At 44.0% G+C, this 21,982-nt stretch overlaps 1 protein-coding gene across 9 annotated transcripts in view; it reads left to right on the top strand.

The window, feature by feature from the left end:
* LOC109890060 (calcium-activated potassium channel subunit alpha-1) overlaps positions 1–21,982 on the top strand; it is a 310,642-nt gene that overhangs the window by 272,865 nt on the left and 15,795 nt on the right. For 5 of the 9 annotated variants that reach the window (XM_031823765.1, XM_031823764.1, XM_031823763.1 and 2 more), the window contains 5 exons: positions 6,679–6,805; positions 8,676–8,900; positions 10,198–10,390; positions 15,500–15,613; positions 19,345–19,475. In XM_031823765.1, coding sequence (XP_031679625.1) covers positions 6,679–6,805; positions 8,676–8,900; positions 10,198–10,390; positions 15,500–15,613; positions 19,345–19,475 — 790 coding nt within the window. Of the gene's footprint in view, positions 1–6,678; positions 6,806–8,675; positions 8,901–10,197; positions 10,391–15,499; positions 15,614–17,581; positions 17,666–19,344; positions 19,476–21,982 lie in introns of all 9 variants that reach the window. The other 4 variants (XM_031823766.1, XM_031823759.1, XM_031823761.1 and 1 more) reach the window with 1 other exon arrangement.

Raw genomic sequence — 21,982 nt, 5'->3', positions numbered from 1 at the left:
TTATGCACAATGAAAAGTGATTGTTTGAGGTAGCCGTAGGGATACTTTACTCTACAAGGAAGGAGGGGGAAAAACACAGCAGAGAGAGAGAGAGTGTGTGTATACCATATCAAGTCTGGTTTTTACAGGACTTGCTGCCTGAAGGCCTCTGTAAATAAATAATGATCAACAGATTGGCTGTGGGTTTTTGAAAAGCATGTTTTTGTCAGTTTGCATGATGGGGAGAACTTTCAAAGCGAGAGGCTGCCTTCATAGCCTGCTGGAGAGGGATTGGGGGAGCATACCCATCCCAAGCTAGTGACTGCTGAGCGATGCACTGGAATAACTATGTTTGAAAAATACACTGAGGGATGGTTGGAGAGGGACGGTTGGAGAGGGATGGTTGGAGAGGGATGGTTGGAGAGGGACGGTTGGAGAGGGATGGTTGGAGAGGGATGGTTGGAGAGGGATGGTTGGAGAGGGACGGTTGGAGAGGGATGGTTGGAGAGGGACGGTTGGAGAGGGACGGTTGGAGAGGGATGGTTGGAGAGGGACGGTTGGAGAGGGATGGTTGGAGAGGGACGGTTGGAGAGGGATGGTTGGAGAGGGATGGTTGGAGAGGGACGGTTGGAGAGGGACGGTTGGAGAGGGATGGTTGGAGAGGGACGGTTGGAGAGGGATGGTTGGAGAGGGATGGTTGGAGAGGGATGGTTGGAGAGGGAGTGGGGGTATAGAGAGGGAGAGACAGGGGAGGGAGAGAAAGAGGGCAAATTCTCCTTTGTTATGGGCTGTCTTTTATTGCCTAGGTTACTTTATTGTACAGTTTGGGTTCACCCACAATTTACTTGGAAGAAACTATAGGCCTTTTCTTTAGGCAAGGCAATTAAATGCAAATATATTGCAATGCACAGTAAATTCTCTTTTGATACCATGTTGATTTTCTAGCTGATTGTCACGCCTTGGTCTTAGTATTTTGTGTTTTCTTTAATTATTTGTTCAGGCCAGGGTGTGACATGGGTTTGTGTGTTGTGTTTCGTATTGGGGTTTGTAGTATTTGGGATCGCGGCTGATTAGGGGTGTTGTATAGGCTTGGCTGCCTGAGGCGGTTCTCAATCAGCAGTCAGGTGCTTCTCGTTGCCTCTGATTGGGAACCGTATTTAGGTAGCCTGAGTTCGCTTTGTCTTTCGTGTCTCTGTGTAGTGTTCACCAGATAGGCTGTAATAAGTTTCACGTTCCGTTTGTTGTTTTCGTATTTTGTATAGTTATTTCATGTATCGTCACTTTTCATTCATTAAAGACATGAGTAACCACCACGCTGCATTTCGGTCCGACTCTCTTTCGACAAACGAAGAACGCCGTTACACTGATTTAAATGTTTTGTTTAATATTCTACAAAATATGTTTTTGTACTGGCTAGATATCTGATATCTGATATCTAAAACGGTTAGTCTGGGAGCCGGCTCAGCCTGTGTAAATACAAAGTCATTTCCGAATCCGCCAATCTGACATGTCATTGAGCGAACGAGCAGTGTTCGTCATAACCATCGTGGCGTTCTGTTCCACGCGTGGACGGCATGCTCCTGTCCGGGAATTAACACCATTCTAACCCTTTTGATGGGTAAGGAGACTAATTGTGCTATACTCAGGACGTCACACGTATGTCCCCTGGGCGTGGTGTGGCGGACACAAGTGTCACGTCTGTTAACCTCCAGTTCCCCCGATTGGTTCTAGGGTAGAGGAAAGAGAGAGAGAAGGGGAGAGGGGAGGAGCAAAGGAGAGAAAAATAGAGGTGAGGAATGGAAAGGAGAGGAGGAGATTAGAAGAGGAGAGGAGGAGAGGAGAGGAAATAGAGGAGAGAGAGGAGAGGAGAGGAAATAGAGGAGAGAGAGGAAATGGGGGAGAGAGAGGAGAGGAAATAGGGGAGAGAGAGGAGAGGAAATAGGGGAGAGAGAGGAGAGGAAATAGGGGAGAGAGAGGAGAGGAAATAGGGGAGAGAGAGGAGAGGAAATAGGGGAGAGAGAGGAAATGGGGGAGAGAGAGGAGAGGAAATAAGGGAGGGGTGGAGAGAGAGGAGAGGAAATAGGGGAGAGAGAGGAAATGGGGGAGAGAGAGGAGAGGAAATAAGGGAGGGGTGGAGAGAGAGGAGAGGAAATAGGGGAGAGAGAGGAAATGGGGGAGAGAGAGGAGAGGAAATAAGGGAGGGGTGGAGAGAGAGGAGAGGAAATAGGGGAGAGATAGGAAATGGGGGAGAGAGAGGAGAGGAAATAAGGGAGGGTGGAGAGAGAGGAGAGGAAATAGGGGAGAGAGAGGAGAGGAGAGGAAATAAGGGAGGGTGGAGAGAGAGGAGAGGAAATAGGGGAGAGAGAGGAAATGGGGGAGAGAGAGGAGAGGAAATAAGGGAGGGTGGAGAGAGAGGAGAGGAAATAGGGGAGAGAGAGGAGAGGAGAGGAGAGGAAATAGAGGAGAGAGAGGAAATGGGGGAGAGAGAGGAGAGGAAATAAGGGAGAGGGGGAGAGAGAGGAGAGGAAATAGGGGAGAGAGAGGAAATGGGGGAGAGAGAGGAGAGGAAATAAGGGAGGGGTGGAGAGAGGAGAGGAAATAGGGGAGGGAGAGGAAATGGGGGAGAGAGAGGAGAGGAAATAAGGGAGGGTGGAGAGAGAGGAGAGGAAATAGGGGAGAGAGAGGAAATGGGGGAGAGAGAGGAGAGGAAATAAGGGAGGGGTGGAGAGAGAGGAGAGGAAAATGGGAGAGAGAGGAAATGGGGGAGAGAGAGGAGAGGAAATAAGGGAGAGGGGGAGAGAGAGGAGAGGAAATATGGGAGAGAGAGGAAATGGGGGAGAGAGAGGAGAGGAAATAAGGGAGAGGGGGAGAGAGAGGAGAGGAAATAGGGGAGAGAGAGGAAATGGGGGAGAGAGAGGAGAGGAAATAAGGGAGGGGGGAGAGAGAGGAGAGGAAATAGGGGAGAGAGAGGAAATAGAGGAGAGGAGGAGAGAGAGGAGATGAGGAAATAGGGGAGAGGAGGAGAGAGGAAATGGGGGAGAGAGAGGAGAGGAAATAAGGGAGAGGGGGAGAGAGAGGAGAGGAAATAGGGGAGAGAGAGGAAATAGAGGAGAGGAGGAGAGAGGAGATGAGGAAATAGGGGAGAGGAGGAGAGAGAGGAGATGAGAGGAAATAGGGGAGAGAGAGGAGAGGAGAGGAAATAGGGGAGAGAGAGGAGAGGAGAGGAGAGGAAATAGGAGAGAGAGAGGAGATGAGAGGAAATAGGGGAGAGAGAGGAAAGGAGAGGAAATAGGGGAGAGAGAGGAGAGGCGAGGAAATAGGGGAGAGAGAGGAGAGGAGAGTAAATAGGGGAGAGAGAGGAGATGAGAGGAAATGGGGGAGAGAGAGGAGAGGAGAGGAAATAGGGGAGGGGTGGAGAGAGAGGAGAGGAGAGGAAATAGGGGAGAGAGAGGAGATGAGAGGAGAGGAAATAGGGGAGAGAGAGGAGATGAGAGGAAATAGGGGAGAGAGAGGAGAGGAAATAGGGGAGAGAGAGGAGAGGAGAGGAAATAGGGGAGGGGTGGAGAGAGAGGAGATGAGAGGAAATAGGGGAGAGAGAGGAGAGGAGAGGAAATAGGGGAGAGAGAGGAGAGGAGAGGAGAGGAAATAGGAGAGAGAGAGGAGATGAGAGGAAATAGGGGAGAGAGAGGAAAGGAGAGGAAATAGGGGAGAGAGAGGAGAGGCGAGGAAATAGGGGAGAGAGAGGAGAGGAGAGTAAATAGGGGAGAGAGAGGAGATGAGAGGAAATAGGGGAGAGAGAGGAGAGGAGAGGAAATAGGGGAGGGGTGGAGAGAGAGGAGAGGAGAGGAAATAGGGGAGAGAGAGGAGATGAGAGGAGAGGAAATAGGGGAGAGAGAGGAGATGAGAGGAAATAGGGGAGAGAGAGGAGAGGAAATAGGGGAGAGAGAGGAGAGGAGAGGAAATAGGGGAGGGGTGGAGAGAGAGGAGATGAGAGGAAATAGGGGAGAGAGAGGAGAGGAGAGGAAATAGGGGAGAGAGAGGAGAGGAGAGGAAATAGGGGAGAGAGAGGAGATGAGAGGAAATAGGGGAGAGAGAGGAGAGGAGAGGAAATAGGGGAGAGAGAGGAGAGGAGAGGAAATAGGGGAGAGAGAGGAGAGGAGAGGAAATAGGGGAGAGAGAGGAGAGGAGAGGAAATAGGGGAGAGAGAGGAGATGAGAGGAAATAGGGGAGAGAGAGGAGAGGAGAGGAAATAGGGGAGAGAGAGGAGAGGAAATAGGGGAGAGAGAGGAGAGGAGAGGAAATAGGGGAGGGGTGGAGAGAGAGGAGAGGAGAGGAAATAGGGGAGAGAGAGGAGATGAGAGGAGAGGAAATAGGGGAGAGAGAGGAGATGAGAGGAAATAGGGGAGAGAGAGGAGAGGAGAGGAAATAGGGGAGAGAGAGGAGAGGAAATAGGGGAGAGAGAGGAGAGGAGAGGAAATAGGGGAGAGAGAGGAGATGAGAGGAAATATGGGCGAGAGAGGAGAGGAGAGGAAATAGGGGAGGAGGAGAGGGAGAGGAGAGAGGGGGGAGAGAAAACAGGAAGACAACAGTCACCGCTGACAGTTGTGTGAAAGATAGCCATATTTGACAGTGGAGGAGGAGGTGCCTGCCTGCCTTCCTGCACCAGTCAGCCCCCGCATGCTCTGATTGAAGTGACAGGGACTTGTGGAGAGTGGCGCAACACGCGGCTCAGAATGAGATATTCAGCCAGGGTGTAAAAGCACTAAACGCTGTCAGAGTTATTAACACCTGCATCAACTGATTTAATCTATCTCCATACAGACAGAGAGGGATGGAGAGAGGGAGGGAGATACAGACAGAGATGGAGAGACAGAGAGAGACACAAAGAGAGAGAGGAATGGAACTAATTTACACATTTTTGATGTGATATTTCTTGCAATGAAATGAATGCCAAATGTAGAAGCATCAGAGAGACTTGTCACACAGAGTGCCACTTGTGATGGAACAGAGAGAGCGTGATGGAAGGAGATGTGCTATATGTCAAACACCCATGATGTTTTCTCACACGTTACGCCAATGTCACCCTCAAAAAGAAACACAAAGATGCTGTATGAAGCCATTTCTTACCCTGCTCTTTAATTTGTTAGTGTCATAACTCTTCGATAAATGTGCATGTTTTGAACACAAAATGCAGTAAAAAACAAAACAAGTTTTCAGGATATCCTAAGGGTTCTTACTTACTTTCAATAACATAGGGCAATGATGCAGACAATAGCTTTGTGAACATGTCAGGCTGGTGTTACAGCAAGCATTCATGCAACTTCCAACTGAGTTGCTACTTTATTTATGCAAGTAACAGCCAATCAAAATGAATGCTTTTAGCACATGATCCATTCGAAGGTTCTGAACTCCGGCCCAGTTGTCATGTCAACACAGCTGTCAGTGCTGTATAATTAGATATTGGCATCAGGGCTAGTAAAGGTTAATATACATGCTTTGGCAGTCAATAAATGTATTTCTTAAGTGAACCCAGACCTCTCTCTTACCAGTTTCAACTGAAATTGTTCAACTCCATTGATGTTAGCTAGCTAGTTCGTTGTTAGCTTAGTTCATTGCTAGCTTGGTTAGCACTTTGTTAGTTTGATTAGAACAGTGCTGGCAATTTCATTTTGGCTAGCTAGCTAAATTGTACAGCCAACATTTTGTCTAAATCGATCCTCAATAACCAAATGTTTGGATGAAAAAATAATTTGTGAAATCACGTTTTAATGCAGCAGAAGGCATTAGATGAGTTTAGAATTCTCAACCCATATGGAATGATATGACTAAAGCAGCTTCAATTTGATTGGCTGTTGCGTGTTGAGTTGTTTTGTGTATCAGAAAAGTTATGAAATGATTGCGTGACAATTGCATCGTGTGACCCCAGATTAAGGGTTTATGAGGTGATACAGACAGAGGGAGCGAATTCCCTGTAGACCCATGGTCGACATCAGAGGGAAACCTTTGTAGTCCGGCCCCTGGCTCTCAGCTCAAACACTCTGATTCCGTGCTTCTCAATCTTGGGGGACCCCTATGGGGTGCACATTTGTTCTGGCCCAGCACTAACATTAGTCTAAACAGGTGTATTAATTATGGGATAGTATAGAAATTTGCGTGGTAGAATTCTACTTTTACATGTAATCAGAATGGGACCACCCTGTCTGATAAGGAGAAGAAGCTTCACTCCGCTCTTCCATGGTTAGTGTTAACATTACAGCTGAGAACACTCAGCGGTCCGTCGCTGTGCCGCAGCCAGTGGGCATCAGTGGGCATGGGCATCAGTTGGGAAAGCAAAATGGGATTGGTTCAAATTCCTGAAATATTTAAAGTCCTGTTGGAGCTTTTACTGTTGGCAGTGTCGTGAGCGAGGGGGCGGGGTTAAAAGACGTAAACTGGCGCTACATTCTCTTTGTCAGCGGTGACATAGTGGACACTCAGGCCTTGCTCTGTCCCCAATGCTGCTACCAATATCCTTCAAAAACTTTCTGATGACTGGGTAGCTGTGGCATCTAGGGTTAGAGAAGGAAATGATATTGAGTGATTAGTTTTCGGTTTCAACCAAACCTAGGTAATAATAAAAGACATAAAAACCAAATAGCATCAACTTGACCATGGTGGTCCCCAGCTCATACTGTTGGTTGTTGTGTCATGTCCCCTCAGCAGGCATGACCCTCTACTAATCCCTGGGAACGAGCAGATGGAGAACATGGACATGAACTTGAAGCAGTATGACTCCACAGGAATGTTCCACTGGTGTCCGTCTAAAGAGATCGAGAAGGTCATCCTGGTGAGTGGTCATCTACGTCTCCCTGTAGGATTGTCATGACACCAGTATTGTAGGATTGTCATGACACCAGTATTGTAGGGTTGTCATGACACCAGTATTGTAGGGTTGTCATGACATCAGTATTGCCACACACAGAAGTAGCATGTCAAGCAAACAAAGCATGAAGCAGATTTGATTTCTTGAGGAAAATAGCCACATGTTGTCCCACAGAGTTAACTGAGTTGAACCATGGTTATTAACATCCAGTGTAGGGATACAGTACCTATCCATCAACAGATATGGTAGGTGTTGTTCTACAGTACCTATCCATCAACAGATGTGGTAGGTGTTGTTCTACAGTACCTATCCATCAACAGATGTGGTAGGTGTTGTTCTACAGTACCTATCCATCAACAGATATGGTAGGTGTTGTTCTACAGTACCTATCCATCAACAGATATGGTAGGTGTTGTTCTACAGTACCTATCCATCAACAGATGTGGTAGGTGTTGTTCTACAGTACCTATCCATCAACAGATATGGTAGGTGTTGTTCTACAGTACATATCCATCAACAGATATGGTAGGTGTTGTTCTACAGTACCTATCCATCAACAGATATGGTAGTGGCTGTTCTACAGTACCTATCCATCAACAGATATGGTAGGTGTTGTTCTACATTACCTATCCATCAACATATATGGGAGGTGTTGTTCTACAGTACCTATCCATCAACAGATGTGGTAGGTGTTGTTCTACAGTACCTATCCATCAACAGATATGGTAGGTGTTGTTCTACAGTACCTATCCATCAACAGATATGGTAGGTGTTGTTCTACAGTACCTATCCATCAACAGATATGGTAGGTGTTGTTCTACAGTACCCATCCATCAACAGATATGGTATGTGTTGTTCTACAGTACCTATCCATCAACAGATATGGTAGGTGTTGTTCTACAGTACCTATCCATCAACAGATATGGTAGGTGTTGTTCTACAGTACCTATCCATCAACATATATGGTAGGTGTTGTTCTACAGTACCTATCCATCAACATATATGGTAGGTGTTGTTCTACAGTACGTGTGACTCCGAAGGGGATTTTCAGTTTGATGATACACACACACACACATGGATGTTGTATTGTAGATATGTGGTACTGAGGGATATGTGGCCTGAGGGAACACACTTAATGTGCTGTGAAAAGTGTTATGAAATGTAATGTCATGTAATATTTTAAATTGTATATAACTGCCTAAATGTTGCTGGAACCCAGGAAGAGTAGCTGTTGCCATGGTAGCAGCTAATGGGGATCCATAATAAATACAAAGATACTAGACTTTTCTAAATCATGTACATGTGCACACTGTTTTTAGCTGTGTAGGCTGAGGAATATTATTATGGAGTTGGCCATTCAGTATTTGCACTGATTGGTCCGATAATAAATTATTGTTGAGGTTTGGTAGGCTCTAAAGAAACGGTTTCCCTCACATAGCAGTAACTACCACATACTAATAATGTATACCCACATTTCTCTCAATGCCTCTGTTGTTCCAAGGTGAGTCGACTGTTTTCTATGTACTGGGTCATAGTATAGAACCACCACAAGCATGGCTTTGAAAGCAATTTTATACACCTTACTCCTTAACCATTTAGAGTTTCAACTGCATTGACCTGTGCCAGGTTCACCTTGAGTCTAACACCTCAAAGGGTGAGACTGCAGGGTTTCTCATCAACACTCTGCCTCTCTCTGTTTTCTGACAGTGCTATGTGTTTGTTCCCTCTTTCTTTCTTTCTCTCTTTCTTTCTTTCTCTCGTCCCGTTATTCGTTCTCTCTATTTCTGTCTCCATGTTTCTCACCACTCTCGCCCCTCTCTCTCTCCCTGCTCAGACCCGGAGTGAGGCATCCATGACGGTGTTGAGCGGCCATGTAGTTGTCTGTATATTTGGAGATGTCACGTCCGCTCTAGTGGGGCTGCGAAACTTGGTGATGCCTTTGAGAGCCAGCAACTTCCATTATCACGAGCTGAAGCCCATAGTGTTTGTGGGCTCGCTGGAGTACCTGAGGAGAGAGTGGGAAACCCTACACAACTTCCCCAAGGTCTCCATACTACCTGTGAGTACCGCTGTTATACCTACTGGTACGAGTCAAAGTTATACAACCGACAACATCATGCACTTACAATGCAAAATCATATCATACCATCCGTACTGTCTGTGAGTAGACCAGTGTGACAACGCTCCAGAATTTAATACCAAACCCGGCTGTACAATACCTCTGATCCGGCAAAAAGACACATTGTTGTAATTTTGACACTGTTGACTTCTATGTTCTTATCTCAGGTGACTTCTATGTTCTTATCTCAGGTGACTTCTATGTTCTTATCTCAGGTGACTTCTATGTTCTTATCTCAGGTGACTTCTATGTTCTTATCTCAGGTGACTTCTATGTTCTTATCTCAGGTGACTTCTATGTTCTTATCTCAGGTGACTTCTATGTTCTTATCTCAGGTGACTTCTATGTTCTTATCTCAGGTGACTTGTATGTTCTTATCTCAGGTGACTTCTATGTTCTTATCTCAGGTGACTTCTATGTTCTTATCTCAGGTGACTTCTATGTTCTTATCTCAGGTGACTTCTATGTTCTTATCTCAGGTGACTTCTATGTTCTTATCTCAGGTGACTTCTATGTTCTTATCTCAGGTGACTTCTATGTTCTTATCTCAGGTGACTTCTATGTTCTTATCTCAGGTGACTTCTATGTTCTTATCTCAGGTGACTTGTATGTTCTTAATGCAAATAGTCCGGGTAACCATTTGGTTACCTGTTCAGGAGTCTTATGGCTTATGACTTGTTGAGAAGCCTTTTTGTCCTAGACTTGGCTCTCCTCAACTAGGCAAGTCAGTTAAGAACAACTTGTTAATTACAGTGATGGCCTAGCAGTAATAGAAGTATAACTTTAGTTAGTGGTATAGTGGATTTATTTGTGATTAGTTGTGGTTGTTGGTGGTGGTGTTGTGGCTGTTCCTGTCAATTCCACAACTGTTTCCTGAATTCAATCTTATATGAAGTTACAATGCACTGCAGCTGCCCTCCCTGGTCATCTGAAATGTGAAACTCTGGCATGGCTGCCTGCTTTAGAGCTCGTTAACGCTTGCTTGACTAAGTAGCAGAGAGCCCTAAGAAACCAGGCCTGTTAGCCTTCAGCGTCTACTACCCTTTAGATTAGTCCACGTCTCTGATTCCCCAGTGCCCAGTTAGATCGGCTGAATGTCACCGCTGCAAAACTGCAATACTTGTTATCTAATCTCCCAAAGCTCCCCTCACTTAGTCTGTCATTTGTTTCCTCTTCCCTCTTCTCCCTCTCTCCTCTCTCTCTCTCTGTCCGTCTATTTTCTTCACCGCGCCTGAAGGGTACGCCATTAAGCCGTGCAGATTTAAGGGCTGTCAACATCAACCTCTGCGACATGTGCGTGATACTGTCGGCCAATCAGAACAATATCGACGACGCCTCGCTGCAGGATAAGGAATGCATTCTGGCGTCGCTCAACATAAAGTCTATGCAGTTTGACGACAGCATCGGGCTCTTGCAGGCTAACTCCCAAGGTAAGGACTGACTGGCCTACAAGATGATAGACTGTTCTGTACTGTTCTGGCTGTGGGGGGGAGAGGATGTAGTGTTCTACCACTTAAATCAGTGATTTTTTTCATCATGGTAAATAAAGGAAAGTGGTGTTCAACCTCCCAAATAATATATTTTAAGGATGTGACTCCCCACCCCTGTTGCGATTGTGTCTGTCCCTGATGTGGTGCCTGTTTATACTAACCCCTCTGGTTTCTGGCAGACTGATTGGAACAGATTGCTGATGCATTCAGAAAAACAGATAAGCCTCATGTCCCATCCAGTCTTGTCATTTTTAACCAGCCAATCACCAGACAGCCTTCTTCAGCTGTTGTTCATGACATTCCATCCTGGATCTCCTGCATTCATCTACTAATCAGTCCCTCCAGGATCCCCCGTGCATATTTGTGGGCAGAAATGCCTGATTTTGCTCTGACATTTTGTATGGCCATTTGCAATGATGTTGTCCAGTTTGTCACGCAAATGCGCTGACGGGGGAAAAGGTTTGTTGACGCTTGGCTTGACTGGGCCGTTTTTGGTGAAAGTGATTTTGTAAAAAAAAATTGGACCATAAAAACCTGGAGGGACTGAATCTTATGATAGACCAACAGACATCTAAGAAAACATGCCAAGCACCATGGTTTTGGAGAAGGTCAATGCAGTTATTTCTCCTGGTCTGAGTGAGTGATGTGCTGGCTCAGCTCCACAATGAATAGACTGAATCTGAGGTCCCCTTTCCCCATGTATTCACAGACATTATATCCTCTGTCATACTGGTTGAAGCCTATTGTTATCAATGATTGCGTCTAACATAATCTGTACCCATTCCACTGATAAATATTTAGGTTCAAGATCCCACCTACACACACATGCACGCACGCACGCACACACACACACACACACACACACATGCATACTTTTTACATTTTTATTTTATTTCACCTTTATTTAACCAGGTAGGCCAGTTGAGAACAAGTTCTCATTTCCAACTGTGACCTGGCCAAGATAGAGCAAAGCAGTGCGAGACAACCAACACAGAGTTACACATGGAATAAACAAACGTACAGTCAATAACACAATAGAAAAGTCTATATACAGTGTGTGTCGATGAGGTAAGATTAGAGAGGTAAGGCAATAAATGGTCCATAGTGTTGAAATGATTAGAATTTAGCAATTAAACACTAGAGTCATAGATGTGCAGAAGATGAATGTGCAATTAGAGATACTGGGGTGCAAAGGAGACAAAAATAACATGGGGATGAGATAGTTGGGTGGGCTATTTACAGATGGGCTATGTACAGGTGCAATGATCGGTAAGCTGCTCAGACAGCTGATGCTTAAAGTTAGTAAGGGAGATATAAGTCTCTAGCTTCAGTGATTTTTGCAATTCCTTCCAGTCATTGGCAGCAGAGAACTGGAATGAATGGCGGCCAAAGGAGGAGTTGCCATTGGGGATAACCAGTGAAATATTCCTGCTGGAGCGCCTGCTACGGGTGGGTGCTGCTATGGTGACCAGTGAGCTGAGATAAGGCGGAGCTTTACCTAGCAGAGACTTATAGATGACCTGGAGCCAGTGGGTTTGGCGACAAGTATGAAGTGATACAACTAATAAAACTTGAAACACACACAGGGGTACTATTTAATAGTGTTTTGCTCTGTGGATTCCTTCCTCTCAGAAAATCTATTCAGATGTGGGGTGTGAAATGTAAACAAGGTGCACATGAATAAGTAAGGAGATGTATTGCTGGGGAGACGTTCACATGGCCGAGGTCTACGGTAGGATGTAGTCTGTAGACCGCAGAGCTAAGTTGTGCCTGGGGCCTGAGAGGGGTGGAGGTGGGGGTCCATATCAGATGCGCACACACACACATACACAAATATATACACACATACACAAATATACACACACACACACCCTTGCATTTGCTTCTCTGTGACAGGGAGCCGTAAAACATTTTATTTTGTGAGAAAATCTATTCCCCTCTTGTTTGTAAGTTCTAGAATATTTTTTCCCAAATGCATTCAAACCATTATAATGAATCCACTCATACAGTATATACTATCTGACTGATAATCAATGATCTGTGTACAACTCTCCCCTTTTCTTCATTTCACTTTGTCGCTTGCAGCCCAACTGATTTTTACACGTTTGAAAAACTTCCCTGTATCCATTGTCAGAGTACTTTCACAATTAGATACTGGACTGCTTGTTTACACTGATAGTGGAAAAATAATGTTTTTTACAGGCAATATCCCAAAACCCAGTTGTCACTCTCTAGAGATATAAATGTCCTATTTTATAGATATGAAGCGTACTCTGAGTGAGCTTCCAGTCTGACTGCTACAGATTGTCAAACCTTGCCTCTTCCCAGGGTCAGTAACTGGCGTAACAAGGGTGTGGATTTTTCAGTTCAGCCTTAAGTTTGTGATGAATGCAGAACTGGTGTGTCCTCTATAGTGAGGAGGATGAAAAGATCCCTGCCAGAAAATGACCCCCCCCCCTGAAACTTTGTGACCTGAATATATTCCCATCATGCATTATGTTTTGTCACTGCTTGACTGTAAAACTATAAGGTGGGTTTTGCTTTAGTCGGCACTAAATGATGGATGTCACAATACAGGTAATGCATTATGCATCTAGCATTACTGATTTAAGGTGTTTACTTGTCACTTTAAGGAAATGCAAAAATGTGAAGTCATGGGAATTCATGCCCTTGTCACTCGCCCCTTTTGTATTTCATGGTCGGGAATCGCACCTCTATTTTCCTGATAAAAGGTTTTCAGGATCCACTTCGCCAATTTTATGGTAACAACATGAAGCACATATAACATTTATGGAAGGCAGGCAGGTTGATGGAAGGATGTGAATGCTAAATATGTCTCTCAGATGACCCCTAAAAGCACAATATCTATATTGACATTTTTAGGAAGCGCCTGCATCATTTTACCATCACCCCCTCCCTCCCCTCTTCACATCTTTTCATTCTCAGTTAGCCCAGCAGCTTTAGCTGAATAGTGTAGTGTAACCAACTAATAGTGGCATGTGACAGACACTAACTGTGCATTACATAGTCCGATCAACTTAGTGTTCTCATTTTAATGTTTTATTGTTGTTCTCGATTATAGTTGCGTTTTTCTCTTCTCAAAATTATGTATGACCTTTTCAATCACCAAACCTGTGGTAAATTATTTGTGAAATTATATTATTGTGATGTCAGTGTGGTATTAATGTGTGATCAGTATGGTATTAATGCGAGATCAGTGTGGTATTAATGTGAGATCAGTGTGGTATTAATGTGTGATCAGTGTGGTATTAATGTGTGATCAGTGTGGTATTAATGTGAGATCAGTGTGGTATTAATGTGTGATCAGTGTGGTATTAATGTGAGATTAGTGTGGTGTTAATGTGAGATCAGTGTGGCATTAATGTGTGATCAGTGTTGTATTAATGTGAGATCAGTGTGGTATTAATGTGAGATCAGTGTTGTATAAATGTGTGATCAGTGTGGTATTAATGTGAGATCAGTGTGGTATTAATGTGTGATTAGTGTTGTATTAATGTGTGATTAGTGTTGTATTGATGTGTGATCAGTGTGGCATTAATGCGTGGTATTAATGTGTGGTATTAATGTGAGATTATAGTGTGGTATTCATGTGTGATCAGTGTGGTATTAATGTGAGATCAGTGTTGTATTAATGTGTGATTAGTGTGGTATTAATGTGAGATCAGTGTGGTATTAATGTGTGATCAGTGTGGTATTAATGTGAGATCAGTGTGGTATTAATGTGAGATCAGTGTGGTATTAATGTGAGATCAGTGTGGTATTAATGTGAGATTAGTGTGGTATCGATGTGTGATCAGTGTGGTATTAATGTGTGATCAGTGTGGTATTAATGTGTGATCAGTGTTGTATTCATGTGTGATCAGTGTGGTATTAATGTGTGGTATTAATGTGTGATTAGTGTGGTATTAATGTGTGATCAGTGTGGTATTAATGTGTGATCAGTGTGGTATTAATGTGTGATCAGTGTTGTATTCATGTGTGATCAGTGTGGTATTAATGTGTGATCAGTGTTGTATTAATGTGTGATCAGTGTGGTATTAATTTGTGATTAGTGTGGTATTAATGTGTGATCGGTGTTGTATTAATGTGTGATCAGTGTGGTATTAATGTGTGATCAGTGTTGTATTAATGTGTGATCAGTGTGGTATTAATGTGTGATCAGTGTGGTATTAATTTGTGATCAGTGTGGTATTGATGTGTGATCAGTGGTATTAATGTGTGATCAGTGTGGTATTAATGTGTTGTATTAATGTGCAATCAGTGTTGTATTACACATCGTTTCAACGGTTTTGTTTGTATCTCTGTGTCTGTACGTTTCAATGGTTTTGTGTGTATCTCTCTGTACGTTTCAATGGTTTTGTGTGTATCTCTGTATCTATACGTTTCAATGGTTTTGTGTGTGTCTATGTATCTATACGTTTCAATGGTTTTGTGTGTATCTCTCTGTGTCTATAGGTTTTCAATGGTTTTGTGTGTATCTCTCTGTGTCTATAGGTTTTCAATGGTTTTGTGTGTATCTCTCTGTGTCTATAGGTTTTCAATGGTTTTGTGTGTATCTCTCTATGTCTATAGGTTTTCAATGGTTTTGTGTGTATCTCTCTGTGTCTATAGGTTTTCAATGGTTTTGTGTGTATCTCTCTGTGTCTATAGGTTTTCAATGGTTTTGTGTGTATCTCTCTGTGTCGATAGGTTTTCAATGGTTTTGTGTGTATCTCTGTGTCTATAGGTTTTCAATGGTTTTGTGTGTATCTCTGTGTCTATAGGTTTTCAATGGTTTTGTGTGTATCTCTGTGTCTATAGGTTTTCAATGGTTTTGTGTGTATCTCTGTGTCTATAGGTTTTCAATGGTTTTGTGTGTATCTCTGTGTCGATAGGTTTTCAATGGTTTTGTGTGTATCTCTGTGTCTATAGGTTTTCAATGGTTTTGTGTGTATCTCTGTGTCTATAGGTTTTCAATGGTTTTGTGTGTATCTCTGTGTCTGTACGTTTCAATGGTTTGGTGTATCTTTCTTTTTGTGCTCTGTGTAGGTTTCACGCCTCCTGGAATGGACCGGTCCTCTCCAGACAGCAGTCCAGTACATGGTTTAGCACGCCAGGCCTCCGTCACCACCGGCGCCAACATCCCCATCATCACTGAACTAGGTGAGAAACACACACCAGCTGACCATTCACTAATGATAGCGGGCAAAACAGCTCCATAGGATGTCAATATTATGTCATTTCAACCACTTTCTGGTTGTTGTGATGTTATTTATACCAGTTTTGCCTGTTTGTGAAATTGTACACAGAGTTTGGCCAACTGACTTAGAGATTTAGCATCTTCAGGATCGCCATGTTGCCTTCAACAGTTCGGTGGACATTCTTTTGCATTCTGGATAGAATGCAAGTTTGAATGTTGTTGTGGAACGTTTTGTGCCAATGTGGAGGGTAGTTGGCGAAACTCAAAATGTTCTATGGCTGTGATGACTAATTTTAGCGATATATTGATGCTAATGATTAGTGACTTTGGCCTGAGATTTGTGTGGAGCTAAATGCAAAGCTGAGCAATTGTGGTCATTTCAAATGTCCCTCTCTTTGTGGAAGCTCTAGCTGAGATGTCTCATTACAAAGTCAGAACACTCATTTTGTCTATGTACCATTAGTCCATTAACTGCCTGATTGAGAGGGAGGGAGAGAGTCAAATGAGAGTGAGAGGAAGCTAAAAAAAAAGTGCCACAGTAGCAAAATGGGTCCATTTAATAATAACAATGGTGCTGGCTATATTCTCTAATATTCTCTGTGGTCCAGGGGACTCATGAAAGTTTCACGTCTCTGAGGGATTCTAAATGACTAGAGACCAGGTTCGCTAGAACCACTATCCCCTCTGACTAAAGCACTAGAGACCCACCACTCTATCCCCTCTGACTAAAGCACTAGAGACCCACCACTCTATCCCCTCTGACTAAAGCACTAGAGACCCACCACTCTATCCCCTCTGACTAAAGCACTAGAGACCCACCACTCTATCCCCTCTGACTAAAGCACTAGAGACCCACCACTCTATCCCCTCTGACTAAAGCACTAGAGACCCACCACTCTATCCCCTCTGACTAAAGCACTAGAGACCCACCACTCTATCCCCTCTGACACAGACAGAGACGGGGAGACACAGACAGAGACGGGGAGACACAGACAGAGACGGGGAGAGACACAGACAGAGACGGGGAGAGACACAGACAGAGACGGGGAGAGACACAGACAGAGACGGGGAGAGACACAGACAGAGACGGGGAGACACAGACAGAGGTTGGGAGACACAGACAGAGACGGGGAGAGACACAGACAGAGACGGGGAGAGACACAGACAGAGACGGGGAGAGACACAGACGGGGAGAGACAGAGACGGGGAGAGACAGAGACGGGGAGAGACAGAGACGGAGAGAGACAGAGACGGGGAGAGACACAGGGACAGGAAGCTGTATGGACATTGTTTTGCCTCTCTCTCTCTCTCTATGTTCTTGAGTACTACATATGTATTCAACTACATATGTAATCAACTACATATGTAATCAACAAATCAAGTGTAGCTGTTTGTTTTTGTCTTGCTGTATTTGATTTCAATAAATTCCCCAGCTACAGTATGCTTGATTTAATATCATTTCTTCTATGTTTGATTTCGATTCATTTCTCCTGCAGATTTTGTCAGGCCCTGGCTATTAAGTAGATAATATTATCATCACTAACGTTGTCCTCCTCCCTGGACGTAGAGAGGAGGTAAAGCAGTAAATATCCGTCTCTGTGGAACTATACACTGTAGTTGTAGTGTCAATGTTGTCACTTTACTTTACCATAGTCCAGTCAAATGGACAACGTCACGTAAAGTCAGTTTATGTATACAATATTGTATATCTGTAACCCCTTTGTGTTTTAATGTTTTAGTGGTTCAGCCACATCTGTCCCTCTCTTGTGCTGTAGTTGCATGTCATGGCTACCTTTACCTACACCAGTTTCAGTCTGTCTAATCCTGATGACTGGTCTCAGGCTGCGTTTCTTTTTCTCTGCTCTTTGAAGCTGTTCCAATAATGACCCTATCTCTCCCCCCTCTGCTCCACACTGTCCTACTGTCGTTAGCTAAACCTGGCAAAATACTGCCTTTGGTTTCATTCAGTCAGGAAAAAAAACTTGGAATCAACATACAAATGATAACTGAGCTGGGTAAGCCAGGCCTTTGTCCTCTGCTCGCTGCCGTCCGATCTTTAGTTCTGTCTGTCTGCCTGTCTGCCTGTCACCTCTCTCGCTCACACTCTCTCTCACCTCTCACTTACTCTCTTTCTTTCTTTCTCTCTAACTCTCTCACATTCTCAATTCAATTTCAATTTAAGGGTCTTTATTGGCATGGGAAACATATGTTTACATTGCCAAAGCTATTCTCTCTCCCTCTCACTGTCTCTCCTTTCTTCATCCACTTGTCTTGATCTATCAGGCTACAGCCGAGGCCCTCACTGACTGCTCCCATGGCTTCACTTTGAACACAATGACATTTTCTGTTCTCTGTTTCTGGTGGAACATTGACTGTCTCGTTTTGCCCTTTTTTTATTGAAAGTTATTTTTCTGTGGTGCTTTTATTTTTTTCCATGCATTCTTTTCTCAAAGCATCGCTCTTGCACTTGGATAGTTGCTCGGTCTGTCCTTATGGCTGTTTTCATATCACACCCACCACCCCCGACCACCAGACTCTACACCCCACTACCCCCCGGTTCAGTCTCCTTAGCCTGGGCCTGTTTGCATCATCAGCCCGCTTGTCTGGTTGACTGACATGTCTGTTCCTCCGCAGCACAGAGGAAGCCTGGGAAGAAATCAGATTGGGAAAAAACGTACAACAGCTCAAATGTTCCCTTTAAGCATTTTAGTTGTTGTTGTTGTGTTTTTGTGTATTTTTGTGGCGGGGGGGGGGGGGTCTTTTTTTCTTTCTTTCAGACCTCAAGCCTTCATGTTGAAGGGGTCAAAGAAAGGCTTGTGTTGTCAAGCGCTTTTCAAATACAGTTGGATCTCAGGCTCTTGTCCACTGGCACTAGCAAGCAGATCCTCACATCTGAGGCTAAAGTCTGTTCTATTAGGGAAAGGCATCTTTACAAATGGTTTTAAAGAAGTTTGTTTTTATATTTTTTCCTCTGGTTAGCAGTATTCTAGACAGAACATAGAGACTTTTCAACCCTAGCCCTTTATGATTTGAACTTGTTTCATCCTTAACAGTTCAGAATGTAGTATAACTGTGATCTTTAAAAGCAGGCTGTGCCTATGTGAATTTACCCCACAGCTTTATATATGTTTTTATTGTTGTTTTAAATAATCATTTGACTTTCAGTTCTTATCTGAGATATCAACGAAGCTCCAGAATGCATGTTACATTACATGCATGATCTTCTCACCTCAACATGCACAATATGGTGGAACGAGGTGTGCTTCACACACCTAGGTAAAACCCATGTCTTGAATGTGATTCAAAACTGCAGAAATGGTTTGTTGATGACGGATTGTACTGTGCATCTACAATGAATGCCAAATCCATAACGCTTTGGTTCAGACATCACTACCTTTTCTATACCTAAAGACATGAGACAGTTGAGAATATATGCTATTGAGTCTTTGAAGGAGCCAATAAAGTGAATGATTCTGTTTGGGTCAGGGCCTAAGACTTGGAGTCGTAAGTCAAGTAAAAAGGAATATAGGTTCATATTGACTCAAAACCACCAACAAAAAAAGTTTGGGAACCCCTGCCCTAGCTATGTCACCCAGCGATTCTCTACTTCTCAAGTCCTCAGGTGTGTTGGCGTGCTGTGCCCTCCTTGGCCTCTGTCTCGCTCTGACTCTGTTTTGGGTCTCCCTTCTCTCAGTGAACGACTCCAACGTTCAGTTCTTGGACCAAGATGATGACGACGACCCGGACACAGAGCTGTACCTGACGCAGCCCTTCGCCTGTGGAACAGCCTTCGCTGTCAGCGTGCTGGACTCTCTCATGAGTGCAGTGAGTAGACATTACTAAGTATACGCTACTCAATTTACACAGTTCTTAGTATGCACTTGACTTTTTTGGCACTTTTTTCATTTTATTTAGTCCGACATGTTACTAGGTAGTCTGACATGTTACTAGGTAGTCTGACATGTTACTAGGTAGTCTGACATGTTACTAGGTAGTCTGACATGTTACTAGGTAGTCTGACATGTTACTAGGTAGTCTGACATGTTACTAGGTAGTCCGACATGTTACTAGGTAGTCCAACATGTTGCTAGGTAGTCTGACATGTTACTAGGTAGTCTGACATGTTACTAGGTAGTCCGACATGTTACTAGGTAGTCTGACATGTTACTAGGTAGTTTGACATGTTACTAGGTAGTCCGACATGTTACTAGGTAGTCTGACATGTTACTAGGTAGTCCGACATGTTGCTAGGTAGTCTGACATGTTACTAGGTAGTCTGACATGTTACTAGGTAGTCCGACATGTTACTAGGTAGTCCGACATGTTACTAGGTAGTCCGACATGTTACTAGGTAGTCTGACATGTTACTAGGTAATCCGACATGTTACTAGGTAGTCTGACATGTTACTAGGTAGTCCGACATGTTACTAGGTAGTCTGACATGTTACTAGGTAGTCTGACATGTTACTAGGTAGTCCGACATGTTACTAGGTAGTCTGACATGTTACTTTAGTTCGACATGTACTAGGTAGTCCGACATGTTACTAGGTAGTCTGACATGTTACTAGGTAGTCCGACATGTTACTAGGTAGTCTGACATGTTACTTTAGTTCGACATGTACTAGGTAGTCCGACATGTTACTAGGTAGTCTGACATGTTACTTTAGTTCGACATGTACTAGGTAGAAGTTTATCACACAAAATTATCTTTTTTGTGAACAGTCTATATTTCATCCATATTTATAAATATTTTCTATCCATATTTTAATCCCTATTTTAATTACATAGGCTAGTGGCTGTTAATGCCGTAGGGTGAAGCAGCATTTTTAGAGGGTAAAAGTTGCATATTGTTGCAGTTGCAACATGCAGCAGTCAAGGGCTAAATTGATTGGTTTGAACACAGTCAGTTAGGAGTCAGTCCAGTGTTGCGTACAAGATGTCAGCAACCACAAGACAAGGCACAGATAGTGGGTTTACTGTAAGACGTGCATACGGTCTTTAAACTAAGTAGTTTAAAGGTTGTAACTAAGTACTGTATAACTATGTACTGTATACTATGTACTGTATACTATGTACTGTATACTAAGTACTGCATACTATGTACTGTATACTAAGTACTGTATACTATGTACTGTATACTTGGTAGTGTATACTTGGTAGTGTATACTTGGTAGTGTCTACTCACCTGCACCCATGTCTGCTGTCTCTAAAGCTGGCTGTTGAATTGAAGATGCTTTTGGTTTAAATAAGTGTGAAACGTAGCAAAGATGCATTTCAAAACACTGCAGATATAATGCACTTTTTGGAAGCAAACTTGCAGTCACACACACACACACACACAGAGAGACAGACAGACAGACAGACAGACAGACAGACAGACAGACAGACACACAGACAGACAGACAGACAGACAGACAGACACACAGACAGACAGACACACACACAGACACACAGACAGACACACATGCGGACGCGCACGCAGACACGCATACAGACAGACACGCACGCAGACACACATACAGACAGACACGCAGACACACAGACAGACACACAGACAGACACAGCCTCTCAGAGTTAAGTAAAGGGTTAGACTTAACGGATATGGATGCGTCAGATAAGATGCTCTGCTCAGCGCAGCAGCATTACGGAGTAGGCAGAAGTTGGTAAATGAAATGCCACATTGATCAGACAGCGCTGCCAGCTCCAATGACATCAAAAGGGAAGTTGTTGCCACCACTCCTCATATAAAGTGTCACCAAACAAACTTTCAAGGAGCTTATTAGATCTTTTAACAAGGTAAGTGCTGAGGTTCCCTCTAATGGCACATTTGACATGCAAAGGTGGGCCATCAAGGTCCAAAAAAACACTTTCATCTTTCAACAATGAGAGAGAGAGGAGCTCACTACCACATGTTCTGTGATGTCTCTCGCTCTCGCTCTCTCTCTCCCACCCACCCACCTCTCTGATTCAGAGGGGTTGGGTTAAATGCGGAAGACACATTTCAGTTGAAGGCACTCAGTTGTACAACTGACTTGGTATACCCCTTTCCCTTTCCACCCTCTCTCTCTCTCTTTCCCTCTCTCTCCCCTCTTTCCCATCTCCCCCCTCTTCACCTATCCCATCTCTCCCCTTTTCTACTTCTCCCCCCTTTTCCCCTTCACCATCTCTCCCCTTTTCCACTTCTCCCCCCTTTTCCCCTTCTCCATCTCTCCCTTTTCCCCTTCATCATCTCTCCCCTTTTCCACTTCTCCCCCCTTTTCCCCTTCTCCATCTCTCCCCTTTCCCCTTCTCCATCTCTCCCCCTTTCCCCTTCTCCATCTCTCCCCCTTTCC

Source organism: Oncorhynchus kisutch, linkage group LG4 (genome assembly GCF_002021735.2).
Source record: "Oncorhynchus kisutch isolate 150728-3 linkage group LG4, Okis_V2, whole genome shotgun sequence".
Classification (NCBI taxonomy): domain Eukaryota; kingdom Metazoa; phylum Chordata; class Actinopteri; order Salmoniformes; family Salmonidae; genus Oncorhynchus; species Oncorhynchus kisutch.
This window is presented reverse-complemented; position numbering and strand designations above follow the sequence as displayed.